The sequence below is a fragment of the Mus caroli genome, unplaced genomic scaffold (assembly GCF_978045245.1).
Source record: "Mus caroli unplaced genomic scaffold, Mus_caroli_1 scaffold_9, whole genome shotgun sequence".
NCBI classification, from domain to species: domain Eukaryota; kingdom Metazoa; phylum Chordata; class Mammalia; order Rodentia; family Muridae; genus Mus; species Mus caroli.
In genome coordinates this window covers 22956441-22980575 of record NW_028227264.1, presented here as the reverse complement: position 1 = coordinate 22980575, position 24135 = coordinate 22956441, and the positions used below count along the sequence as shown (strand labels likewise).

Genomic DNA, 24135 nt, shown 5'->3' with positions numbered 1-24135 from the left:
GTTCTTATATCTAACAGTGGCCTTCTAGGAGACCATGCTGTGTTCAAAGCTGTGTCTATCATTTGTTCCTCTTCTCCAGCAGAAGCAATCCACTAAATACTTCTTTTCCTTTCTTCAAGTTGTGAAACAACAACAACAACACCCCCAAAACCTTGTTCTCTTTTTTAAAAATCATTTAAAAAAAAAAAAAAAGAAAAGCCAGAGAGCTAGAAAGACAAGAAAGGAAGAAAAGAAGGAAGGGAGGGAAGAGGAAGGAGGAAGGAGGAAGAGAAAGAGGAGGAGGAAGGCAGCAAACAGACTCTTCTCATCATTTGGGACTACAGTCTAAAATCAAGCATCAAGCAGTTCATTATTACCTCTTTATAACTGTTATAACAAGCACTGCACTTATATAAACAAACAAACAAATAAATAGAATCAATATACATTTTCTTTTTTCTTTTATTTTTTACTTTATTCAACACAATATATATTTTATACCAATCATAAAAATGATGGACATGTTATTAAATGAACATAAATAGATAAAGTCTTGTTTGTTTATCTGTTTTGTTTTGGTTTTAGTAGAGCTTAAAATCTTGGCTCTTACTGTGGTACAAACCCAAAATAAGAACAATTTTTAGACATTGGAGTTCATTGTAATAAGGCTGTACTTCAATGTCTGTCACATCACCAAAAGATTTTACATCCATAGTAGCTAAGCTAAGAGTTGACAGTTCTGCTGTGTCAAGGAATGAATTGTAGGCATGATTATTTGGATACAGATTTCCTGCTGTGATCAAAGCTATTTGACTTAAGTGATTATCATCATTCTCAGCCCACAGGGAACAGGTTACATTCATTTAGGAAATGTTGTGTGTATTAGGATGGTCTATCCATGAAGTCATTCATCAACTGTTTCAATGAACAATGGTTCTGCTTGGAGGGTGGCACAGGCACCTCATTTCAGAAAAGGAGTAAAAAGGGCCAGTAAATATCTTCAACAAAAAATTATAAAAGAAAACTTCCCCAACGTAAAGAAAGAGATGCCCATGAGCACACAAGAAGCCTACAGAACTCCAAATAGACTAGACCAGAAAAGAAATTCCTCCTGTCACATAATAATCAGAACAACAAATGCACTAAACAAACACAGAATATTAAAAGCAGTAAGGGAAAAAGGTCAAGTGACATATAAAGGCAGACTTTTATCAGAAGTTACGCCAGACTTCTTGCCAGAGACTATGAAAGCCAGAAGATCCTGGGCAGATGTTATACAGACCCTAAGAGAACACAAATGCCAGCCCAAGCTACTATACCCAGCAAAACTCCCAATCACCATAGATGGAGAAAACAAGATATTCCATGACAAAAACAAATTTTCATAATTTCTTTCCACAAATCCAGCCCTACAAAGAATGATAGATGGAAAACACCAATATAATGAGCAAAACTACACCCTAGAAAAAGCAAGAAAGTAATCAACAAATCCACACAAACATAATTCCACCTCTAACAACAAAAAATAACAGGAAGGAACAATCACTTTTCCTTGATATCTCTTAATATGAAAATTAATCTTACTAACATATCCTAAACAATTGAAATTCAAAAATATGAGGAATTAGAAATTTCTTGGCTGTCATCCACTGGTCTAATTTGGTAATGAGAGAAATAAGTCCAATAGTGCACAATCCATATGCACTTTCTGCTTGTTTGTACGTGACAGTGTCTTGCTGTGTGCCATATAATGGCCTTGAAATCATGCTTCTCCTATCTCAGCCTCTCTATCAGTAGGATTGTTTATTTGATATTTTTATACTATACTATAGTTTTCAGAACAGCTTACATATTTCAAAATTATTTATACAGCCAAAAGAAACGTAGACAATTAATTTGGGAGGTGGCTTGTAATAAAAACAACAGAGTGAGACTGAATGTTTTGCTTGATATTTGTAATTATTCTATCAATTTTGAAGAAGAGGACCTTATTAGTTACTCTTTTTCTGAGATCAATACATTTTCATCTTGAGAGAAATATTAGATAATCTTTTCTTCCCTCTACTACTCCAAATTTTAACAGGGAAAAGTCCTTAGTAGTCAATAGCCCAACTTTTTCCTTTGCTATAAAAATGCTTTGAAAATATTTAACAACTAGGCATGAGAAGTGTTGGTGGCTTTTGTTCTGTTTGATTTTTAGGGACATCAGTAACTGCCATTTGTTTTACAACATGTGACGACTTGTCTTTAAACCAGGCCAATGGGAAGCCCTCCCTCTCTTGCATGTCATCGCAGTGGATGATGAAGAATACAGCATGTTTTGTGCTGATGTACTTGGGACCTCTAGAGGGCGGGACACTCCAGGCTCAGAAGTGTCCTTCCCCTCTAAGAAGGGAACTGGACGCTACCCAGGATGTACCAGGAAGCAACCACACACAGACGTGACAGGAAAGGTGCTTACCTGATCATGATCCAGAGCTGCGTCTCCTGTGATCACAATGCGTTTCTCAATTCGTGTTTCAGAGATCCCACCTTTCACAGTCTAAGGTCAGAAAGAAGAAGACGCAATAACTGGAGATAACAAGCAGAGACTAAAGGCCAAGGCCAGCTTCCACCTGTCACCATCTTAAGAGCAGAACACAGAGCAGTGCAAGACTTGGGCTCTAGATCTTGCCTGTGCTGATCTGAATTCTTAATTCAACACAGAGTCCTATTGCTAAAATCATGCAGCATCATAGGTGTCCTCTGATTGAAAGCAGCCCCCAAAATACCAACATTCTGAGATTAAAATGGAACAGGTGCCATTTTGAAATCTAAGTGTTTCCATTGGGATAATCTACTACATTCCCCATGTTTCTTCCCTGTCAGTTGGCCAACTTGTGAAAAGAACAGTAGAAAGAAGAAAAAACTGCTTGGGATTTGTAGAGTTACAAATACTTTAGGTGAGTTTTACATTTAGGAAATTGTTTGATACTACAGTTTTGATGCTTGGTTCCAGTCATACAAATTCATTTCGTGAGTTCATTCAATTTAGAGCAACCAAAAAGAATGCTCGCATTTGATTTCAGACAAGGAAGGCAAATGAGATTTTCATTCAAGGTTTGAACTGATGATTGCTTCCATGTGTGGTTGTGCACGTGGACAGAGACCACACTGTGCACCGGCTATGCAGAAGACTAGGGTGACCGAGGCCCTGCATGAATGAATGGCCTCACGAGGGATACTGCTCAGGTGCAGCTCAGAGTACCCAGGGCATGCTGGAGATGCTCTGAGATCTTTGAAACAGAACACAGCCAATACCAGTATCCTGAGCAGGCACACAGGCAACCTCTACAACCGTCAGAATTCACACACCATGTCCCAGCAGTGGCACGTAACTGAGAAGCAATGCTCACCACTAGCTTTACAATGTTAGAATGAGAGCCAGCATACACTTCATTTCTAACTCACATTGCCTGCTATTTTTGTTTGCTTCTTTAAATTCTTGTCCAGAAACATGGGGTGGAAAGGGTATAACAAATACATTTAAGACCATTAAGCACTAATCCAATGTGAAAGCAGAAGCAAAATGAAATGCTGGAAAGTCAGACTTGAATGTGTTGATATGCAGCAGAGTCAACTAGACACTTCCTCCTAGGGTCTTAGTAGGTCTGGAGTGCTCGACTTCCAAGCCCCAGACACAGCAGATGCTGTCAGGCTGAGGACTATGGGTGATATAGCAGTAAACGTTTAGAAAGGGCTCTGGGTAAATGTCAGGTCTACACACTAGGATTGAAATAAATGAGAGAAGTCTCACAGTTCTACTAAAGTACTACTGTCTATGCAGCTGTCTTAAATATACTAGTCATATTTTTACCCCCTTGTACTTTATAAAACTGAAATTTGGTTCAAAACAATTTGTCATTGGAGCCTAATTTCTTGGATAATTTAAGAAGGGCATTTCAGTCCACTGGCACTGTCTGTGTCTTACTTAGAAGTGTGTAAAGGAACAAAGGAGCAATACAGAAAAGAGCTGTTTGCCATGGTCCATTCATTCTTCTCCCTAGAGCTCCCCTGGGTTGCTTTACCTTGGTGATGTGTGTGGTTGTCGTTGTTGACGCGGACTCAGATGTGATGGTTTGTGCGGTCAGTAACACGCCCGAATCACCACCAGCCCCGCCGTCAATCTTTGGACAGTTGGAGGAAAAATACAAAGTAATGCTTAACTTCCATCATGTCAGAAAAGAGCCCCCCACTACATATGCATCTTCTAAGAGCTCCACAGCTGGCAGGAGATCCTATCTTCCTATTCTCTGCGTGTTGTAGTGGTGGTTCATGGTCCAGAGAGCAGCTGGCATTGAAAACAGAGCTGTAAAAACCATGATGTACAGAAACAAACCATGTCAGGAGGAGGAAGAATGAAGGAGGAGGTGGGACTGTCAATCACACAAGAGGAAAGAACACTTGTAGAAGCTAGAAAAAGAACCCGAGAACCCGAGGACCCGAGGAAGACGCTTCCACAGTGACCAGAAGTACTGGCTTTGCTTACTGTTTTTAAGCACAGGTGGGTAAAAATAGGTCAACATTTCCTCAGATTACTAAGTGGTAGAACCTGCTGAGAGCAGACTGGACTTGAATGATTTGGTTATTTACTTCCCTCGAATATATTCTGTAAAATGTTCAGAGTTCTTCCAATGGTTGATATCTCATGAGTATATATATGAGTGTACATAGTAATACTGTGTGTATGGATATACACACACATATATGCCACTGTATATATTTTTAAAAGAGCTACTTTGATTATGTTAACACTGGAAGAGGCAGAAGATTCTAGAGACTCCCAGGGAAAATAACAAGGCAAATTAATAGCTTAGTTCTGTGAGACTCACAAACACAGCTCCCTATTTCCTGACATGAACACAAGAAGCTTCTCTCAAACCCACCCCAGGTATCTGACCCCCTTTCTGCGAGGGTTACCGGCAACACTGCAGACCTAGTCAGAGCAACCTTCTCACAGACCTGCCTGCCCACATCAGTTTGCTTGCCCTTAGGGGGCAGCCATGCACACATATAGATAACATGCTTGAAACTTTTTCGATAAATGTTGCATACATGTATACATTCAGTCTTAAAGTACTTTGAGACCTGACCTTCTTCACCATACTGCAATCCTACCAGAGAAAGGTCAGTCACTTATCACACACATTTTACACAGGTCCAGTTTGAAGTGAACTGTCTTGTCCCATGTCATTCGTTGGCATCTGCATGCATATGCTTGGGGAGCCTAGAGGACAGTGTCAGGTGTCTTCTCAACTCCTCCCCTACCGATTTGAATTTGGCAGCACTGCCCAGGGATGACCCCTCAGCACTGAGATGACAGGTCTGTACCACTCCGGCTTTGAACAAGGGATCTGAACTCGAGTCCTCATGCTTGTGTAGGAAGTGCTTTACCGTAAAACTAAGCAATCTCTCCAGCTTTCTTCTCTAAAAATATCTCTGCAGAACCGGAGTCTGTAGAGCATGACGTTCCTGTAGTCACCTGGACACTGTTACATGGAATCCACCACACATGTAAGGTAAATGACCCAGAGTAGGAGGGAAAGTATGTGGGTGCCTCTAACGAGAGAATAAAATCAGAGCTTATTTGGTCTGCCTTCATGAAGTCAGTGCTGAGGGAGCTTATAACACTACAGATCTACATAAAATATCACATCTAGTAAGCTCTGCAGAGTCATCTGAGTCCTAAGAATGTGCACATTTTTAGATACAAGAGGCCAGAAAGGCCCTGTAGTAACAGGCTAGGGCTTGTGCAACCTGTCTTAGCCACCCATGTGCACGGCTCTCCTGTGAAGCACCAGGTCACCAGCATGTTCCTCCTCTCCTTCTCTAACTGCGGTTTCTCTTTAGGTGTCGGGGTTGACTGCAGCTCTCTGTCTAATCTAAGACAGCAACAGAGCTAGTCACAGTGCTGGGACAGTTGCAGTGTGTGAAAAGTTCTATCAAAGCCAGGAACAGGGGAAGACACTGAAAACAGAAATAGGCATCCTGAACAAGAAAGGGGATTCAAATACAGTGTCAATCGTGAGCTTTTGTACCTGTGGAGACTCATATGTGATGGTTTTGGTCTCAGTTTGAACAATGGGGACTTCCTTGGTGGAGATTTCTGTCCTTTGTGAGGCATCAGAAATTGTTACCATCTCTGTTTTTACCACTGGTGGCTGAGGTGGAAAAGGAAGGGAAAGATAAATTCTAGTGGTCATGAAGTAGAAGTGGTTAAAGGAACCTTCAAAAATAATTGTTAAAAAATATCCAAATATACATTCATGCATGGAAAGTCAGAGTAAAGCAAATAAAGTAAAAGATATAAAAGATGTATCTCCTTAAAGTACATCACACGCACACACACACACACACACACACACACAGCTAAGCTAACACAGTGGTTCCCTGAACTGCACTACTCTTCACACTGTGCTGGTCCTAAACCATTACACCGACACATGACCGTTCTACTTTGGAAAAAAGGAAAGATAACAGCGTGTACCGTATAAAGGTAAGTACCTTTATCTTTACTGACACTCAAAGGACCAAATGTGAAGACTTATTATTTTTGACTGTAAACTCTAAGATCCAAGATTTGCTCCTTTTCCCCCAATTTCTGAAACCGTTGTCAGAAACGATATTTTCAAGTATGAGTACGTTCAATTACACTCATCTGAAAGTTTGCTTTCTTTCGCAGAAAGTACAATAAAGTGTTATCTAAAAGCAGTCCGTCAGTGTCGGGTTGAGTGCTCTGAAGGGTTTAAGCATGAGAAGAGGTACAGAGTCTGCTAACCCTGCCGGGCATCCAAAGCACAGCAGACTACAGCTCTGCCAAATGTTAGAGCATGTCGTTGAGAGAAAGCGTCCAACACGTGTAACTGCTTAAATGGAAAAGGCAGAACAGAGTGCTCAAAAGACTCTCTAGATGTCTTTTCTGAAGTGAAATATGAAATTTAAAGTAAACTATTTACTCCAAAATAAACCCACTTAAAGACTGTCCACTCCATCAGAGAGAAATGCTAACAAACCCTGACAACTATGGGCCTTCTGGAACCGAGAGACATTCCTGCTCAAGTAAACTATCACGTGAGTCAATGCCCCTCACAATCAAGAACCAATCTGAGAGGAATATGCAAGGTTCTCTTTCTTGACAACAAAGAGGAGACACATCTAATATAGATTGGTCTACAAAACAATGGCAAAGAGTCCAGGACTGATGGAGGAACACAAAGCCTGTGCTTGCAGTGCACTGTTTAGTCCTTGGATGCCAACAAGAAAAGACTCAGCCAAACCACATTCTCCCTGGACTCTAAAGACAGGTCACAATGGCACCCCAAAACCAGCATTCTCCCCATTACCTACAGCAGCAGCTGTGAGCTCTAGGGAAGAGTGGAAAGATGCAGGGAGTCACGTGCAGTCATTACTTCAGGAGCGCACACCAAACCCACCGCCTCTCAACTCTCAACAGTACACACACATTTTACTACATAAACCCATGAGAAATGGCATGTGATTAGGAAGGCGTGCAAAGGAAGACAAAAGCATGCAGAACATGCAAAGGAAACCTGGATGGAAACAAGAAAGAAAGGCTGCAGCTGCAGTTGGCTTGCAAGCCATTCACCGCAGCAGAGAAGGCAGCAAAAGGCTGCAGCTGCAGGTGGCCTGCAGACCAGCCCCAGCAGCAGAGAAGGCAGCAAGTGTGACCTGCAGATGAGCAGCAGAGCAGTGCCTTCCCTTCTTCCCACGAGACAGAAAAAACAGACTCTTGCTGCAAAGCGGAAGGAGAATCAGTAGAAGGGGAAGAATGGCAGGCATTTCCACCTGAGAAACAGTGCTATAGCTTAGCTCATGCCGAGACTCCCATTTACCTCTGAACAACAAATAATCTCTGGCAAACCATCAAGGTCAAGATGGGGCACCTCTCCATTAACTCTGTGCGGGTCTTCCTCTGCTTCTTCTCTCGGGTCCTGCTCAGCAGTGCCTCCGTGTGCACCCTTTTCTCCAGGTAACTTTTGGGCAACTACATGTTCCTGGGCCTCTGTTTCTACTGGGAGCACACTGGCCCCTGCTTGTCTGTCTGGGATGGCGTCGGGCACTGCTGCCTCCCTCTCTACTACCTTGGCTCCTTGGCCGGGCTCTTCCTCCAGCTCTTCCCTTATGGTGCCCTCGGTCACTCGGTGGTGGGGCTGGTACTCTCCCATGTCCTCCTCACTCTCGCTGCTGCTGCTGCTGCTCTCAGAAGACAGGGAGGTGGAGTCTTTGTGTGCCACAGGCTCCACCTTACGAGTCTCCCCAGGACCATGCCCCGGTGACATCTCTTTACCATTCATTTCTTCTGTGATTACGCTTTCGTCTTTCCCAACCTCTGCCCGCTTCTTCTCCTCCACTACATTCAGAGTCTCATGTGAACTCTGTACAAAAACAAGACGGATGAGGGAAAACAAAAATATATGAATAAATAAAAACAGTGGAAGCCCAAATTAACTGATGGCAGATTCATGTCATGAAGAAGAACAAGATGACGGTGATGTGGACTGAAAGGGAAGCGTGACCATGAGGCAGATGAGAGGTGTGAGGGAATGGCATTAACATGGAAGGAGAACCTTAACAGCGTCCCTGGGTCCAGTGCAAGGCCCTTCCGACGTGGGAGGACGAGTCTGCGAAACAAAAAGCAACCAAGGACACAAAATCAATATGGTTTTACCTCAACAACCACCAAGACAGACATGTGACAATGTAAACACAGAACAGCGAGAATTAACCCTACTGAACCCTGTGCTCAAGGTCACACACAGGACAATTAGACAAATGCCACAACACTTACAAAAACAAACAACACAGCCAGTATTCTCACAAAGAAATTTTAAAAAATGATTAGGACTATTTATGGACTTGAAACTGTTAAAGAAAAATATGCTGTGCTCTACGTAAGCTTACTAATCAGCTCACAGGATAAAGTTCACAAATTAAAAATCTGTTCCCCAGATCCTTTAGTCCGAACCTAGAACAAGGGCTGGGACCCCAAGTCCTAAACAAATGCAGCATCAAGGACAGACTGATGCACTGATTTCTTCCTTTTTGGATGATGCTTTTTAAAAAAGCATCTTGGATTGGCAGAATTGTGGTTGGTTTCAAACAGCTATTTACATTAAGATGTTCATTCCAGAAAGTTACTAATACCTCAATTTGAAGTAGAGATATAGTAACATAAATTACGCTAGTCCAGTATTAACTGGGGTGCAGGGTTCTTTTAGAGGAGGCTCAATGCTTCATGCTACCTTACACTTACAGAAATAAAACAGAGAGAGAAGTTTATATCCTTGTGGCACTCCCATTAGTGACCTAACAAAAAATAATTTAGTTCCAGGCAGCGGTGCTGTTTACTCAAAATATCACCCACACTGAATGCAGATGTGCACTGGTCCTCTGACCATGCTGGAACGCTAACTGTTGTGCCATCAAGACACTAACTGTACTCAGAGGTTTTCCTAATAGGCATCAATCACATCATGGGTCCCAGCAACCAAGGACACCCAGAGCTAAGTGATACAATCGTCTGTCGTTCCTACAAACATAGGCTACAGCCTCTGTCACTGGTTACTCTCAAAGTCATGGCAACTGTATGTCTGAGTTGCTCAAAATGCATGTCATGCCAAGTAAAAATGTGATCAATAGAACAAAGAATCACCTTTCCAATTTTACTGAAGACTCAAGAGTTTCGGATAGTAAACTGAAAACCTCAAGCCTGTTCTTATAAGCAAGTTCATTTAGCTACAGACTCCTGCAGAGATGAAGGTGTCTAGTGCTCACAGCATCTCTAAGGAACACATCTCCAGCTCACTATAGGCCAGTGGCAGGACTGTTACTGAGCCTCAAATGGCTGCACAGGTTTGGCTTGCTCAGGATTCCAGAGGATCATTCCAACACACTTACCGCAGCATCTGTAGTCAGGTATGTAAGTGCTGTTTTAAATAATAAACTACCAGAAGATACCTGGACTTTGGGTTTTGAAACTTGAGCTCTTAGCTGGCTCTGCTTAGGTGAGGCTTTCTTCTGTGTAATAACTACAGCTCTGGGCCTCAGTGCTTTCAACAGTTCCCAAAATGTTGGCATTTCCCCCCAATCTATGAGAGGTACTCTATAATCCTATTCATTGTTTCGTAAGTGGAGGAAAAGATACCTAAATGCCCCCAGAATGAAAATCCGTCTCGTGTGCTTTTAGTAGCAGGGAGGGGAAATGAAGTAAAATGCACCTCAGGCGAGTGTGAAAAGGGCGAAGAAGAAAGCGGCTCTCTGGGTGCATTAGCGTTCACAACAGGGCCCTCTGCTGTCCAAGTGGTGGCTGAAGGGAAGGAGGCTTTCACACTAAGAGAAAAGCCCTGTCCACTAAACAGAATGGATGTTATCTCCTCTTCTAGGCTCTAGAGGTCAGAAAAGGAAGAGGCAAAGAGTTAGCAACACATCAGGACAGACAGACAGCAGTGACCTACTGAAGGAAAGAAGGTTATACAAGAAAGAACAACAGAACAGCATCCAATGAAAGCAAAGATGAGAACGTTGGAGATGGAAGCAGGCTAAAGTGAAGGCTTGCCCGAACACCAGCGTTTGCACCGCCATTTATCACTGCACTGTGACAAACGGCACCCCTCAAGCCCTCAAACACTGCTGTCTGAGGTAGCCCCTTGGCCACTTTCCACAGAGAGCTCTCTCCAGCAGCTTTAGAAATGCTTTTCCTGGCTGGGCCCTGCTCTCCATGCACTTCCATATGCACTCTGGATCTGAGCACCCTCGTGACAAAGCATAAGCACCCAACTCCTATGCTCTCCTCTCTACTGCACATAACTGCAACAAGCAGTCCTGACGGAACGGGGCGGGGTCCACTTGTTTTCAAAAACGGTTTGAAAAATAAGACAATCCCAAAATTTGACAACTCAGCATCCACACATATTTAACTTTCATACTTCTATCCCTTAACCAATACTTCCTAGCCTGCCTGAGGGTGATGGACAAGCTGTGACAATCCTCAGAAACTTGGAATGTCATTAAGAATAAACTAGGAAATCCTTCCACCCCTCCTGCCCCCATTAAGTGGAACTTTGCGAGAATTCTTAATAAACCACATTCTCCAGCAATCTTTTTAAAAAGATAAATGCTTGCCATGTATAAAGTGTTCTTCAGAGTGGGAGAGTGTAGAAGTTCTTAAATTTTTCAGCAGAGAAAAAAAGTTTCCCATCTTAATAAAAATTGTGCAATTACCGTGCTATGTATGCACTGGATCGAGTGTTTTCCCAGGTCTCTCAGTGATGTGGGACGCTGCACAGGCTGAGTGCTTGCCTTGCATGCTCACCATCCTGGGACCCATCCTTAGTACTGCAGCCCCCCAAAGTACCTTACAACAAAGTGTAGCTCATCTCTCATACAGAGTCAAGAGAATACAAGTTGTAGAATACACAATGGTTACTTACTCATTAAAGACTAAAAATCTATTGGCCTCTAATTTTCTGTGCTGTTCTGCCCCAAAATTATTCATGGTCAAACCAAAGCCATTTTAAAAATTCAACGTATTTATTTTTAAACAAGACACCACTTCTTTAAAAAAAAAAAAAAGAAACACAAAAAATCCCAAAAACCAAATCAAACAAACCAAAAAACCAGCTACCTCGATGGTCAGTTAGAGATGAGAGATGGCTCAGCAGATAAGAGCCCTTGTTCTTGCAGAGGACCCAGGTTCGATTCCCAACACCCACAAAGCGATTCACAAGCATCTGTAACTCCAGTTTCAGGGGATTTGATGCCCTATCTTTGACTTCTCTGGGCACCAAGCACACATGAAGTATACATACATATATGTAGGTAAACACTCACACACAAAAATACACAAATCTTTTAATTATTTTTCTTAGACCCATATTATGAGAATCTGGAAATTTTAAGCAAATATATGGACATGTTTTGGTTTTTTTTTCTACTTTTCAATAATGATTATCTGAAGATAAATAAGAAACCCTGTAAAATCAACAGTGAAAGGGAGACATAGAACAACTGAAATGGCATCAGCTCAAGTCAGAGCCAGAGCACACTGAGCGCACACTTCCAACAGTGGTATGTCATCTCAAGAGACACAGACACAGGGCCATAAAGGCTTTGTGGGTGAAGCAACCAGAAAACAGGAGCTAGATCACCTGATATGTAGTATATGTGTATATATTTTATACACAAGACAGAAAATACAGTCATTTCAAGTGTACATAATCCCTCTAGGAACATTCCCTGATTAAACATCATATAATTCCACTCTATACATTATTTTATACTATATATTCTTAAAACATGAGATCCAGAAAATGATTATTTTAAATATCTTCACCAAAATTCTAGGTAATGTTGCCAAAAGCCCTTCAAATGATGCCATTTGAGTTGGCTTCTGTGCATTCTGATTAATACTCCCTTGTCATTTAGCCATTGTGTGTCCTTACAGCTTAAGCCTCAACAGTTGTGTATGCTCTTCCTTTAGCGTAGAAACATCTTCTCATCTAACTTTCTCACCATTAAGAATCCACTTTAAGGGTCCTCCTGACCCTTCGAACACACACTAAGACTTACCTTTTGACATTCTTAGTGTATGACACTCTCTAATCACTGAATGTGTGCACCTGCTGTCTCCCTCCCCAGCAGACTCTAAGCTCTCAGGGCTACCAAGCCAGCTAAGCAACCACAGCAGGAGTACAGTAGAAAGAAGTGGAACTCTTGTTGCCTCCCTTGTGACAATACTCAGGGACAGAGAGGAAGAAGCTGCTGCATGGAACAGCAGCAGCTGTGCTAAGGGGCAATCCAGGGCAGTCCAGGGCAATCCAGGGCAGTCCAGGGCAGTCCAGGGCAGTCCAGGGCAGTCCAGGGCAGTCCCGTGAAGGTCCTTTCCCAAGCACAATGATGGATCATGCATCACCTAACATGGCTGATCTTCCTAGACTTCCATACTTTCAAAATGCAAGTAAGGGGTTAGGATAGGATTTCTCCCCAATGTTCCTACAGTCCCAAATACACATGAGCCTAACTTGTTAATTTTGTTTGGTTTGGTTTTTCTAGACATGGATTCTCTGTGTAGCCCAGGCTGTCCTAGAACTCACTCAGAAGACCAGGCTGGCCTTGAACTCACCTCCCTCTGCTTTCCAAATACTGGGATTATTGGCGTGCATCACCACGCCCTTTCTTTTTGTTTGTTTGTTTTTTGTTCCCTCTGAGGAACTTTGGCTGTTATGAGCCTAACTTTTTAAACATTCAAAAACTATTTGAAAGATAAATTGACGTTAAAAATCGTACTCCTGAATGTGAGCTGAACTCTCTGGAGGAGGGGAGAGGAAGCAGATGCAGGGATAAGAGGAAAGCACCTTGTGTGCCTGAGCTGTCCCTGCTGATGATGTCTGTGCTGCCACCATCGGGTACTGCTCCCTCGTGGACAGAATATCCTTGAAAGGACTCCAGCCTTTTCTCTATTGCTTTAAACAATGACACAATCAACACAAAGACACATGCATCACACCTTAGCAACACAGATGTAAGAGGATGCGTGGGGCAGTGGGACAGACCAGACGGAACAGTACACAGAGGAAGGCCGTTCAGTCCTAGGTCTGAAGTCACTGCTTCTCTAGAGATTCTAGACCACGCTGTTGAAAGCACTGGCCAGTAAATGCTGCTTTCTTCCTTCACAACACAGCGTGCAGCTTATCTAACCTCTCCATTTGACAGGTTTTATTTTTCAGTTCACCAACCGCTTTTGTTCACTGGTTTTTAAAGCTCTGCTTTCCACTCAAGGCCACCAACTTAGAAGCATATTACTACTAGGGGCTTGCTCTGAAGAGGGGCGAGCAAAACCAACATGGAAGTATCCAAACCAAATGTTTACAATTGGGCAATAGTCACTACATAATGAAAGGTACATAATAAATTCTACCACAGCAGCTTTCCAAAGTGAAAAGCAAACTCTACGACTCTCAAGAAGGATGTGCCCATAAACTGTATCTGGAAGCATCAAGAAAAAAAATATGAAGGCAGAAAATGGAATGGATGTAGAGATCTTCTTTGAGGACTCTAAAGGCAATCCTTGTGACAGTAAGCAGTAAGGCCTTACCTTCTATAAAAACAAAGAAGAATGTTTGGGGTTCACTGGTGTTTAAAAGTTTTTCCAAGAAGTACTCGAAGAGTATTGATGTATAATATTTTGTAATATTTCAGAACTTTCCAACAGAGCTCATCAATCTCCAAAGGTAAATCTTAGCTCCTTATCTTCATAGTAATAACCTTAAGCTAATCTACATGTATTTTCCTTCACAAACCAAATCCTTATTTGAGAATCCAGTAGCTAAGCTTCTTAGACACACACCTTGCATTAGTTCCTGAGTTGGCCTAACAACTCAACACTGCTAACTTATTACCTAAATGCAATACAATTACTCTCAAAGTATTTCCAAAGTACTTTGCAGTGCATAAAATTTACCTAAGAATTAAACTAACAAATATTACATTGTTAATACTTAGTAGTTTAAAAATTGTTAGCAATAGAAAAGAGTTTATGTGCAAACATTTTCTAACATCTGAGAATCGACAAACAAGATGCAGGAGCACATGAGACAAAGAGCCGAGAGGCAGCCAGTGACATACCGCTTGTGGTTGGAAAGGCAGAGGTGTGACCCGCCGCTTCTCCCATTCACTGGGGCGAGGCTCAGGTGTGGACGCCATGAAATTGCGCTTGAGTTCACTAATGCTAGCCTGATGTTTCAGAATGGCCTCCTGGGCCTTATCCAGGTCCTAGCAACATGTAACATGACAAAGGGGGAATCCAGGACGAAAAACCCAGCAGGGCAAAAGCAGAACCAAAACAAAAATACAATAAAGTAAACTTATGATTCAAAAACGTAATAAAGCAAGAAAAATGCCAAGTCTCAAAAGCCATATTATTATCTGTGGATAACCCTGAGTACATAAAAATTTGAAAACAAAGTCATTGAGTTATTTTACTCATATCTGAATGATTTTAATTTCTTCTCTATTTGGGATTTTAAATGATTTAAAATTATTCACATTAGAAGGGAGCCATGGAACTGACTATAATGGCTAAGAATCCACATATACACACACTTGGGTTTAAATAGCAGCCTATGACTTTGTTAGCACAAATTTATCTTTGGTATAAAGGGTCTTCCTAAATTGTATTCTGTGAATACAGTAAAATACAGAAGGGTAAAGTTAGAGACACACTTGGCCTGAAGGGAGCAAGCCTGCCCAGAACCATCACCAAAAGTAGAAAAACCAAGGGATGGCTTTGTCGGGAAATTCAAATGCCAGTGTCTTCTAATTCTTAAGGAATAAAAATAACTCCTTACAGAGACTTTTCTGCTTGGTCTTTCTCTAAATGAACGGCATACTGGTCTCATGTAATAACAAAACACAAGAGAAAGGCCTATTCGTTCTTCTCTCTGCCATGGGCCCAGATGAATCAGATAATTGGCAGATTTAAAAGAAAAAAAAAAAAAACACAACAAAAAAATCAAAGCAAAATGGAAACTGGCTCTGGTAAGTACTGCATATATAACCAATGTTCAGGAATTTGAATGAATGGCATTTTAAAAGTTTTGTTGTATTTCAAAAGTACCAGGCTGCCTGCAGATTACAGTCCCACTCCCATAGGGCAGGCAGGTCATGCATCTGGTAAACCAGCTACTCCACAGTCATGCACAAGCAGAGTCGTTCACCAGGAGCTTCTATAGCCAGCTGCAAAGTCAGGAGACCCTGAGACTGCTGCATGGCATGGGGAATGACTGGCTTGAGATCAGGCACGTTTCTTGCATCTGTTCACAACAATGTTACTTATTATACTTTACAGCACTTTAGTAAGGTAAGCGACAATACAGCTCCACATTCTCAAAGCTGCCAAAGCAAGGGAAGAGACTAGTCAGATTACTAGAGCTGCAGGGGCCCTGAATATGCTGCACACCCCTCAGCACAACAGGGAAAGATGGCCTTTTGTGACATGGGGAGGGGAGCACACTTTACAGTTCCCAATGTCTCTATCTACATCTCTCCTCCTCCCTTCCCTCCCACCCTCTCTCCTCTCTTCTTTTCTTTCAGTAGGGACAATCCTATTAATTAGCATATTCTCAGGTCCAACACTTTAAAGGGACCACATACCTCATCACATAGATAGCAGTAAGATTTCAAGGGGAAGCCATAGTTCAAGGGTTAAGCAAGTGGGCTAACATTATATAAAAATTACCTACTCTGACGTATATTAATCTCGAGGTTGTATTACTTCATATTGTATAGCTTAAAGGTGATCTATTAGAAAAACGGGCTTACTTAGTAAAGAATAAACCTAATTTAAATAAGAAGAGCTTTTCTCCCAAGCTGTAGCTTGAAAACTTACAGTAGAAATATTCCTTCCCACGCCATCTAAGAACTAAGGCGGACTGGTAACATGCACTCCCAAGTTCAAGAGCCCCATGCATTGCATGCACTGTGCTTGAAGAGAGCAGCCAGCCAGTCTGTGCGTGACCTCCCGTCCACAGCAGCCTGGCAGCCAGAGGGCAGAGTGCAATGCTTTTTTAGATCATACAAACCTCCAACATTAAATTGCTATGTCTGACATAAATATTATCCCCGTCTACTCTCAAGGTATTTTTCTGTGAAATTAAATCACACACAGGGAGAAAAGGCAAATAAACACAAGTGTATCAGTCAGCGAGCAGCACAAACAACCCAGAATTTCATAATCTAAGATTTTAAAATAAAAGAATAAAAATCTTAAGAGTCACAACAATCAAAGCTGAGTACATTCCACCATCATCTCCCATCCCACCCCAACCCCAACCAAAGGAGCAACAGGGCAGCAGGCACTTATTTAACATAAGGGAAGCAGACACCTGCTCTGGGCACATCTCTGCATCTTCCATCTTCCCCTGCAAAGCCACTGGCCACACAGGCAGAAAGGAGGGCTCCTGGCAGGGCTCCACCTCCAGGGCAGAGATGCTGTGTCCGACTGAATGGGCGCTGTGGCAGGACAAGCTTGCCCTGCCCCAGGACACGCTAAGCCAGTGGCTGTCTTCGCTAGTTGCTTGCTGTGCATGATGAAATGGCCCTTTGCGTGGGTGGGATGGACAAGGGCAACTCACTCTTTCTCAGTCCCTAGAGTGCGCTCCACTTTAAAGAATTTTCTTTTTTAAGCAGAATAAAAATGAGAGTGCAAAGATGGCAAAAGCCAAGCAGCAATGGAACGAGGTACAGAGACACCAAATTTGCCTTCAGCTCTGAGTAGGTTACAAATTTTACATCACTATACAGTGCCCTGTCAGTTTTTAAACATAGGTTTTCTTGGGGAAAAATTAGCCAATTAGCTTTTTTTCATATTAAAAGAGATATTTACAAATAATCTTTCATATATTGCCACTTTCCATAAAATTTTTATATAATAGTTTTCTGCAGTTGGATATTTCCAAATATTTAATGACTCCAAAAATCAATCTGTAAGTAGGACTAAGAAATATTGAGTAAATGTTGACACTAAGAGACTCATGTCAGAAACAAAAACAGACACAAAAGGAACGTCAGCTTCCCAGGCTAGCCTAGCCCATCCAGGAGCTCCCCTCCTGGGCTGCCACAACAAAGCCACAGAGTGGAAGGAATCCTGTTTTCTAACCATTCTGTGGTATGTGTGAGAGGTAAGTGGGAGCTAAGAGCTTTTCCCCACCTCTGTATCAGATGTGAAAAGCATGGCATAGTTACTATACTTGGGAAGAGTCAGCTTCTACGTTCTTGGTCAACATTTAATTCACTCAAATGTTGATTTGTGGTTATTTCTCAAGTAAATGTAAAGAATTACAATTTCTTCTACAATGGCATATTCGCTCAATTTCTTATTTTTTCTTTTTGTTTGCCCTTTTTTCTATGATATGTACTCTGTGTTGATAGAAATCCTAAGATACAAGATACTTTAACTTAATTAACCAGACCATATTGAACAAAATAATAAAAATCGTGCTGCACATGCTAAGGCTGACTTCCTAGTAGTGCGGAGGTAGAACACTTCAAACAAGCTCTTACACAGATGTAAGAAGTCTCAGACACCTAATTCTAAATACACAGATGGAAAGGGCAACCTCATGTTTAGTCTAATATCTCAGAGCCATGGTTCATTTTTAATACACACTATAACCGAATTATCATCTATCTTATAAAATGCTCAATAATGATTCTTATATAATTACATAATTCAGGGTAGAAGAAAGAAGACTAAGTAAAATTCATCTACTTGGTCCCCAAATGCTAAAAGTACAACAGACATGGAGTTTCTGAGACTTAAAACATCAGGTGTGCAATTTACATACAGACTTGGGCTCATAAGTGCAAGTGCAATATTGAGTTTTGATCAAGATTAAAATACTATGTTCTCCTGCTATGTGTCAATTACAATTATGCCCAAAACATTCTAAGTTTTGTTTCAAAACAATGTTCACATGCTTATGGAACAATATTGATACTTATCTTCAAAACATAGCCAATATGAATGCTCAGACACTCCTTTAACAACCTAGTATGATCTAAGATATTCATACAATGATCTTACCAGTTTGCACTGAATTTAGAATGTGTATAGACCTGGACTTCAAATAGCAAAAGTATCTTAACTGACTGCTCATGCGAGTGTGTGTGTGTGTGTGTGTGTGTGTGTGTGTGTGTAAATGTGTACGTACTATGAGGGTAGTCAGTAAAATTGATGCACATGGCTAGACTCTATATTATAAGGGGGAACGTAACAAAAACAGGAGGGTAGGCTTCAGACACTGTAGCTTATGGAGGCATGATGGTCACTGCTTCTTCTTCCTCTGCTTTGTCATTCAAATCACAATCATAAAAAACATGAAGTGCGGTGGCCTTTCCTTCCAGATAGCAGAGGGCCAGTGCCAGAGGAAGGGAAAAGGTAAGAGAAAAAGCAACCGACTGAGAAGCCGAGAGCAGCAGCCCGAAGCTGAGGAGCAGTGAAGGGATGAAGGGAGGCGATGTGATGGGGACGCAATGCTGGACATCAGCCGGGAGGAAAGAAACCCAGAGCTTGGGGAGGCTGGGGAACGCCAGGTACCCATCTTCATCAAGGAGAGATGGGAAGCCAGAGGCAAAGCATTTGTGAAAGGTAAAGGGGAAGTAACGCAGCTCAGCATCCTTAGGGATGGCCGACCTGAGAGTCTTCTCAGGCACGGAAGGACAGTCAGGTTGACGAGGGGCTACAATAGGATCTAAGACAGAATCCAAGGTGGCCACTTCAGAGTCACCCATGGAAAGCAGCTCGAAGCTATCAAGTGTGGTCTGATCAGCCTCCCCAAAAGGGTCTTCCTCTGAAATGTCTGACAGCAAGTCCACTTCAAGGACTGGCAGGAGGTAAGGAGGAAAAGATGAAGTACAGCAAATGAGAGGTGACAGGGGGCACATGCAAGTGGTCTATTTTAACAACCCATGGTTGGGGATGAATCCCACAATGGTTATTTTCAAAGGAACAAGAAGGAAACAGAAGAAAAGAAGAAACATTAGTGAAAGCTTCACGCCCAAGTAGGTTTCATAAAAAACAGTCATTAAAAACTTAATTGAATAATCCACTTTGAAGGAGAGAAACTGGACTCCTTTTGTCACATAAAATTTACACATATTAATGACTATGAGGTTTTAGCTAACATTACTCAAACCTAGCTGCTGACACATGTATCTAAAAATGCTAGAAAAATGCTCATAGAACTAGTCATTTGCTAAAGACAAGAAAGATTTCGTTTAGAACTTAATACAACATTGTCTAGATTTTTTCATAATTACATATATCAACTGAAGACAAACTGAACAGAAATCCTGAACTTCCTCTTCAGTAGCTGTTTGCTCAGATACTCTGTAAGCATGACTGAAAAGATTCTGACCACTTAGCACTTGAAGGATATCATGTAGAACACAAGCTGTGTTGCTTTTTAACTAAATGGTATTTGCCAGATAATTTTCAACACATCACAAATTGTTTAACAACAGGATGCAAATATCCCCTGCTGTTTGATACCCTGTCCTGTGGCATGTGTCTGTGGTGGCCACAGAGGCTGTCAGTGCTTGCAAGAATTCCTACAGTACCAGCAGATGCTTCAGCAGTTAATAGTTCCTTTACACGTTCATTCTGCATGTCACTACAGTTTTCAAAGCCAGAGCTAAAAAAGGCACAGTGTGTCAAAAGGATGATCCAGGCTGTGTGTGTGTGTGTGTGTGTGTGAGAGAGAGAGAGAGAGAGAGAGAGAGAGAGAGAGAGAGAGAGAGAGAGAGAGAGACAGGAAATGTGTGTGTGTGTGTGTGAGAGAGAGAGAGAGAGAGAGAGAGGGTGTGGGGGGGGAGGGAGAGGAAGTGTATGTGTGTGTGTGTGTGTGTGTGTGTGTGAGGGGGGGGGAGTGTGTGTATGTGTGTGTGATCTACTTCCAATGTTACATATAAAATAATGCTTTGTGCAAGCATGGAAATGATGTGAGGAGCTCAAAAGTTCTTTAGTCAAGTGACTGGTAACCACTTGAAATGACTTTAGTAACAAAATAACAAACTGACAGACTAAAGAATGTCTCAGTTCATTAGCTATAGTGTAAGCACAAACAAGACAGAGACAGCATATAATCCTGCACTTATTCACAGATATGGATTATTAGTGGATTCATTTAAAAAAATTAAATCAATGTAATAAAAGACAGGGATTACCTTTAAAATTGACTAGTAGTAAAATACACAATTTCAAACCACATGGCTTTTATCATTGTTAAGTCAACTGATAATAAACTAAGAAAACAAGAAATGCCAGTGCATTGCTTTCTTATTTTTGTATAATCTACCCTGTTCTTGCATTAGTATAATTTACACTGAAACAAATATTTTACTCTGAAAAATAATAAAAACAAGGTTAGAAATCACAGTGCAAAGTAGCAGCCTCCATTTGAAACATATAAGATTGTAAGCATAGGTTACACAACGACAAGAAATTCTGACGTCTTAACTACTAAAGGCAGCAGAGAGTCTCTGATCTGAGCATCCTGCACAGCAGCACAAGTGCTAATGGGCCGTACCTTTCCCTCAGCGGGCAGGGGTGTAGCTTTTGTTGGGCTTTTGCTGTCCCTCCGGCCATCCTGGATGGTAGTATAGCTGATAACTCCAGGGCCAGGCACTGAGCCCTCTCCAGGAGGGCTTTGGTCCACAACACCAATCGGGGCTAATTAGAAGAGAAGTTGAAATATATTAGACCAGTTGAAGCTTTGAAGAACAGAACCCCTTAACCAAATGTATCTAGAACATAGTGTTTGAACTTTGGATATATCAATATGTAATATAAACTTGTTTTTAAACTAACACAAAACTCTACTAATATTCTGAGTTTTTAAAAATCCATCCAGATTTTTGAGCATGTGGAATTGGCCAGTAGGAGGAGCTCTCGACCCAACTGCAGAATTACAATGTCACCAATACTCCCTCTCATAGTCAGGCAGAACCAACTGTGTACTGCTGTCCTCTCTCTCACAATAAGATAGAACCTACTGTGCGCTGCTGTCCTCTCTCTCACAGTAAGGTAGAACCTACTGTGTGCTGCTGTCCTCTCTCTCACAGTAAGGTAGAACCTACTGTGTGCTGCTGTCTTCTCTCTCACTGTAAAGTAGAACCTACTGTGTGTTGCTGTCCTCTCTCTCTCAGTGAGACAGAACCTACTGTGTGCTGCAGTCCTCTCTCTCTCTCTCTCAGTGAGGCAGAACCTACTGTACTAGTGTTTTTGTCATAGTGTTGGATCACCTCAAGAGTCAGCAAGCCAAGTGACAAGTCTCTCTACCAGAGACTCCTCCTGAACAATGAAATACCCCTCAGGTCTTTTCCTCCTTATAAAAAGTGCTTTACAGATACCCTGTGGTCTACTTTTTTCCATGCACCAAGAAAAATTCCAATAAACAAAAAACCCAGAAAGCCGGAAACTGTTAAAGGATGGTGTGTGTAAGCCATTAGTTCAACGAGGGGTCTACCCTTTCAATCTTTGTTCTACACGGTACCAAACACTCCACACCCCTCGCCTGCCCCGCCACAACCTGCCCCTTTCCTAGCCCTGCTTTTGCATCAAATGATAGTTCTACTTAGACCCATTTGCTTTAGCCAGGAACCTCAAATTCTAGAACATCACCCTTTAATACTAGCAAGTCAAACAGGGCCCTTGAATGTATTTTCAAGATCCACACAAATTGTTACAACATTAAAATGAGTTCACATCTTACATTATACCTATTTATTTCCTAAAGCTGGTTTTTGCTAAGGTTTTACTAATTTTCCAGTGTAGAAGCATCTAATTATGCATACCTCTTTGACTTATTATACAATTTTAAGCACTTGCTGCCATCACAAATTATGACAAAATGAAAAATCTGACCAAAAGATAGTTTCAACTATACTAATACTGAAATATGAGTCAATATAAAATTAAAAATTACAAATCCAAGTCAACAATATGTTGATGGCACACATTTAAACACTCACCCATTCTGTGCGTAAGCAAGTGGTCTGCTCCAACCTAAGGTGAAGACCACAGCAGACAGTGTCATGTGACCACTGCATGCAGTCTGTGGGCTTCCTGACTCAATCTTCTCTCACCAGTCTCCGGGACCAGTTGATTCTTCAAAACTAACACTGCACTCTGCACGATAGGACCAACACTCTAAGGAGTCCCTCCAAGGCTTCCTACAGAATGGAGCCAGCAAGCCTAGCTAGCAGCAGCAGGCTTGCCTACAAGGCCTGAGTGTGCTGTCTTTTTTCTGGTCTCTCACCTCCGAGCCGCTTTGCACCTTCCACTACCTGGGATGACCTATGTTCTCCTCTCTTGTCATGGCTGTCTCTCTTTCATCCTTCTAGGCCTCTGAGGAGGCTTCCTTCCCTGAGGACTCTACTTACGCAGCCCAGCACCCCATCTATTGGTAACTCTCAGGTTCAGAAAACTCATGAAGACTGCTGTTGTTCCTAACCTCAGAGGAGGCTCCCTGCTTTACGACAGCTGCTCTGGGTGATCTTTACTTTTAAGTCTTCTGATGTCACCTTCAACTCTGCCTGTGATGCAATCACTAAAGGAAGATTATTCAACTATATTGTTCAAACCTTCAAACACAACACACATCAGCAACACTGATGGAACCCTGGTAAAAGGCTGAAGGAAGAAGCTCGGCACTGGGTCAGAGCAGCTCTGCCGTGCTGGGAAACAGAACACAGACCCCAGCCAGATTTCACTGCCATACTAGCAAGCAAAGTCTCCTACTTTTCACAGCAACACAATCATCCTTTTGATGCCCTGCCCATCTGATGGATCACAGTGTCCAAAGCACAAATGGGAAATAAAGGATTGGCGCCACGCCTATAGCTTTTCCTCGGGAAAACTGTTCACCTTCTGCAATAACTGCTCAATCAAGATGGCAGGTTTCCCAAAGAAGTGCACAGCCTACAAAGATGCCCTGGGTGACTGTTCTTCATTAGCTCTAACACAACATGAGAACTCTACAGCCTCCAATCTTACAACAAAAGCTGGCAAAGGTCCCCAGAAGGCTCCTCTGGGGCAGAAACAACAGACAGCAACTGCATCTACCCATGGCAAGAGCAGACTCAAGAGATGCCTACTCCAACTGGCATGTTTTGTTCAGACCTACTACGGAATATACTTAGTTGTTGTCTGACACTGTTATTCTCTATAAATAGTCTTATCTGGAAATATGGACAATTATTTGCTTGAAGCCTGTATTTTTCTGGTGATTCCTTAAAAGTTTAAGGAAGACTCTTGTGCGTTAACAACCACATATATCAAAATAGCCACAAGCAAAGCCCGGGAAGTAACTGTGTGTGCCTGCACCTATTTAGTCATTTCTTTTACCCAGAAAAATAGAGCAAGGCTAACCTGTGAGAATCTTCTACTAGTCTAGGAATCATCTGTCTTATCTAGGTACTTAACATCTTGCTATTCAAGTTCATATTTCATATTTCTATAGTTATATAAAGGAACAATCAAAATGGTATTTTTGCTAATAGTGCAATATAAAAATAAAAATTTCAAACTATTCAATATTA

General features: G+C 41.8%; 1 protein-coding gene across 10 annotated transcripts in view; it reads right to left on the bottom strand.

The window, feature by feature from the left end:
- The window catches only part of Epb41l2 (erythrocyte membrane protein band 4.1 like 2), a 151196-nt gene that overhangs the window by 2815 nt on the left and 124246 nt on the right, over nucleotides 1–24135 (bottom strand). For 3 of the 10 annotated variants that reach the window (XM_029482272.2, XM_085842695.1, XM_029482273.2), the window contains exons 12-19: nucleotides 21123–21265; nucleotides 16617–16679; nucleotides 14662–14808; nucleotides 8607–8660; nucleotides 7872–8414; nucleotides 6057–6179; nucleotides 4047–4145; nucleotides 2441–2521 (exon numbers count right to left, since the gene is read on the bottom strand). In XM_029482272.2, coding sequence (XP_029338132.1) covers nucleotides 2441–2521; nucleotides 4047–4145; nucleotides 6057–6179; nucleotides 7872–8414; nucleotides 8607–8660; nucleotides 14662–14808; nucleotides 16617–16679; nucleotides 21123–21265 — 1253 coding nt within the window. Of the gene's footprint in view, nucleotides 1–2440; nucleotides 2522–4046; nucleotides 4146–6056; nucleotides 6180–7871; nucleotides 8415–8606; nucleotides 8661–10256; nucleotides 10425–13391; nucleotides 13494–14661; nucleotides 14809–16616; nucleotides 16680–21122; nucleotides 21266–24135 lie in introns of all 10 variants that reach the window. The other 7 variants (XM_085842698.1, XM_085842696.1, XM_029482274.2 and 4 more) reach the window with 7 other exon arrangements.